This window comes from Cariama cristata, unplaced genomic scaffold, assembly GCF_000690535.1.
Source record: "Cariama cristata isolate BGI_N322 unplaced genomic scaffold, ASM69053v1 scaffold9391, whole genome shotgun sequence".
Taxonomy (NCBI): domain Eukaryota; kingdom Metazoa; phylum Chordata; class Aves; order Cariamiformes; family Cariamidae; genus Cariama; species Cariama cristata.
The window spans coordinates 18,879-22,613 of NW_009600983.1; the positions used below are offsets into that span (position 1 = coordinate 18,879).

Here is a 3,735-nt window from a genome sequence, read left to right on the forward strand (position 1 = left end):
CCTGCTGATCCGATGCTCCTGCCGTGCTCCCAGTACCGGTGTGGCAGAGCCATGCCTGAGATGTGTGAGCTGCTCACAGGAGTGCTGCTCTTCCTGATGCCCATCAATATTTGACGGCAGGAACATTTAAAACTGCAGAGGGGAAGTGCACTCAGCCCCCCTCAGATGGTTTGTATGTGACACTGCCCTTCTCCTGCGACACAAAGAGCTCAGACCCCCAGGGCCAACGGCAGCACTGGAAATTTGGTCCTCGGACGCAGCGCCCGCACGCTCGGTACGGCCAGCCCCTCCTGGCCTCTGGCAGAAGATGAACTTGGCTGCTTTGTGGAGCAGATTCACACGGAAAAGCAGATTGCCTTTAACTTCTAGGCTGCTTTTTTGACCCAGTTAGCAGAAAAGTAGTAAGTTTTTCTGTAGCTAAAAAGCTCTATGTTTTTCCTTTCTGCATCCCAGATGAGAAGCTATGTGTATGCCCTGACAGGCTCTATCCTGACATCCCAGGAATATTTGGGAACTGTAAGAGGGACTGTGGCAAATGGCCTGGAGTGACTTACAGTGGATGTTTCACTGGAAACTGGGAAGGCAGCAATGAGCAAAATCTCTGCAGTACTTAATGGGGCCTTTTCAATTTGCTGAGATGCGTTTCTATTGCTGTGGGTCCCACAGGACCGTGTGTGGTTGTGGCTTTTTCCAGCAGCAACAGCAATAACGATCCCCTGTGCCAGTCCAGCGCCTGCCTTTCGGCAGGCTACTCAGTGCATTTATTTCTGCAAATGGAGGCTCCTGCCCAAAAGCTGCCTTCACCCAAATGCTCAGTGAGGGGGGGCTCTGCCGAACGAGAACGGCCAGAGAGCTCAGGCAGCCCATCATGGCCCGGCAGTTGCGGGGGCAGAGAAGCAGGGAGAGTGCAAGACCCCGGCACCCACCGCGCTGCAGGGAGGCTGCACCCGGCAGCCTGGGCTGAGCCCCGGCGGGGTCTGAGGGTGGGCAACTGGCTCTGGCACTCGGAGGATGAGCTGGTGTGTAGGGACGTGGGCTTTTCAGGTGTGAAATGGGAACCAGGTTGTCTCAAAGCCTCGTGAGACTTCACCAAGCTGCCAAGCCAGGGTGCGAGCTGGGAATCAGCAAGAGGTCCTCCTCTGCCTCCCCAGGAAGGACTCTCACCTGGTTTCACGTTCAGTTGGAAACATTTCCCAGTCTCTGGCAAAGTACATCAGCCTGTCTGCCCAGCCCGCACACATCTGCTCAGCAGATAGGACCTGATCTGCCCACCTCATGGAACGAGCACGGCTGCCAGCCAGCTGGTCCTATAGTGCACCTTAACCAGGGCAGAGAAAAGGCGATGCTCGCTGCCCGGTGACTTCGCCAGGAGAGCCGCTCAGCTCTTCTTCCCTGACCCCGCAGTACAAAGCATGGGCTCGCTTTGCCCTCGCGTTGCTCCCCACCAGCTGTAAAAGCTCTGTCTTTATCTCAGCCCTATTAGTGCCACTCCTGCAGAGCTGCTGCGCAGCCTTTTCGCCTATTAATACGCTCATAATTCACAGGAGGAAAATAGCCTTTAATGCAGTGGTGATATTTAAACCAGGGGAGGTATCAGTTTGGTTTTTTTTTTTTTAAACTTGTTTTTTAGGCATTCAGTTTCTTTACTCCAACCTCTGCTCCACATCTGTGGCTCCAGCCTTCTCCATCCAGCTGAGAGGGAATTATGTGTGCAAGAGGAGTCAGGGCTCCCTTCCCGGCACACCGCTCACATCCCTAGGACTCCCGCACCTGCTGCACGCTCAGCCACATGCTCGAGGATGCTGCACCTGAAAGTCCAGTTTCTGGATGACTCCCAGAAGATCTTTGTAGTTGATGTAAGTGGGTATCATATTCTTATTGGGGTTTTTGTGCTAATTATTGATGTCATTGCTGCTCTGAAGGATTGCATGGTCTCTGATAGCTTCTGTTTTTTCAGCTTTAAAAAAACCAACCAACCAACCAAAGTGAAAAAACTCAAAACCAAATCAAGGGGTTATAGCGCTGATTGCTAAGTGTCTTTCAGCACCAACACACTCCTGTTCTCCCCTCTTGTTGGCGTTATTTATAAACAAGGAGGAATGGCTTTTACTTATCTGGTGTCATCTTTTGGAAAACAGCTAATATGAAGTGATGTTCTTGACAGGTATTGAGCTCTTTTCTCATTTGTCTGGCTGCCAGTATAAACATTCAGCAAGGAAGAAAAATCTAGAAACAGAATAAAAATAGGATATTTAACTAAATTACCCCTGGTGAGAAACATCTGCATACTTCTCTTCCTGATCATTCAGCTGAAAAAGAAAACCGGGTGATTTTGAGGATAGCTGAGGAAAAATCTCACTGTATGTTATTTTCTGCATGACAGTGTCCCACAACACATTGTCATTAAAAACTCACATTTAATAAATACTAGTTTTGAATATTGACTGCTGAAATACAGATTTTAAATGCTACGTATTAATATCTATGGTGTTAGAAAGATATATATATAGATAGATAATTGAAACTAGATACAAATTGTATCTTAAGTATGTGTGAGAAACATCTTTTTGCAAGTGTGATTGAGCATTTACTGTTGGTTAGGATTTGATAATCACGGTAGTTAACTGAATTAGATCATTCAGGTAGGTCTGTTCCAGCACTTACCGGCATCTCTTCTGGGAGCAGAGTGTTTCATATCAACTGTTTTTTTTTCAAGTTCTGTTACGTTACTCAGACAGTCATGTCCTCTGGTTTTATAGCATAGCCTGAGAAATGTATCTCGGATACACTGCTCGGTTTCTTTGCAATAGCAATTTTGCACAGAAGAGGACTGTAAAGCAATTCCATCACTTGGCACAGTATGTAAGTTGTTTCATTTCATTTAGTGAATGTATCCTGGACCTAGAGTCAGCTTAAAAATGAGACTAGTCATTTAAAAATGTTTTTTTTTTCCATATTGATTAGATCAGGGCATAGCGAGAGACAGTTTGAAAGATGCTGCTGGTCCAATATTACTTTTTTTTTTTTTCCATCTCTGCTTTCTTATTTGCCCAAAACACTTACAGCACTATAGCTCTGCGAGACATGTTATTGCAGCAAATAGCTTCCATTAGTGGAACTCCTGGTCATTTCCTTTTTTTAGCGTGGAATGGCATTGGAAACCCCTTTTAGGCATTTCATGCATTTGATGCTGTATGGGTATGATAAATGAGTCGTTGAATTAGTGACTTCTCCATTATAAAAGGACCGCTTTGGGCTAAGTTTTGAGCAGATATTTCAAGCAAGTCTTCCTAAACCACTCCTGACTTTGGAAAGCTCTTTTGAATGTGTGGTACTTCAGTACAATGCGAGAGAAAAGGACAAAAGAGAGAAAACACAGCGGGCCTGATTCCCCCTCTGCCTCGCGCTCGGCGTGTGCATCTATACCTGCCTCACGCGGGTATCACAGCTGCCGGCACGTGCCGCGAGGTCTCATTTCCAGCGCAGTTTTGCACATGAATGAGTTCACCTCCCGGTGCTGGGTGCTGGCCCGGGAAGGCTTCTGCCTCCTTCCGCATCCTCACCAAGAGCCGGGACCTGGCACCCTCCTCGTGGCCACTCAGCTCCCAGGAATTCCTTTGGCTGGGTGCTGGAGGTGGTTCTCAGGATGGCACCAACAAGCCAAGTCTGAGCCCCTAGGGCAGGGGAAGGCAGGGGCCTGGCACATCTTCGAATGTCCCCTGTTGTGCCTTCACT

General features: G+C 47.9%; 1 protein-coding gene across 1 annotated transcript in view; it reads left to right on the forward strand.

Annotated features, from left to right (window-relative positions):
• Positions 1–1,799: 1,799 nt before the first annotated feature.
• FRMD7 (FERM domain containing 7) overlaps positions 1,800–3,735 on the forward strand; it is an 11,582-nt gene continuing 9,646 nt past the window's right edge. The window contains exon 1 of the mRNA XM_009710257.1: positions 1,800–1,856. Within this exon, the coding sequence (XP_009708559.1) occupies positions 1,800–1,856 (57 nt within the window). The remainder of the gene's footprint in view (positions 1,857–3,735) is intronic.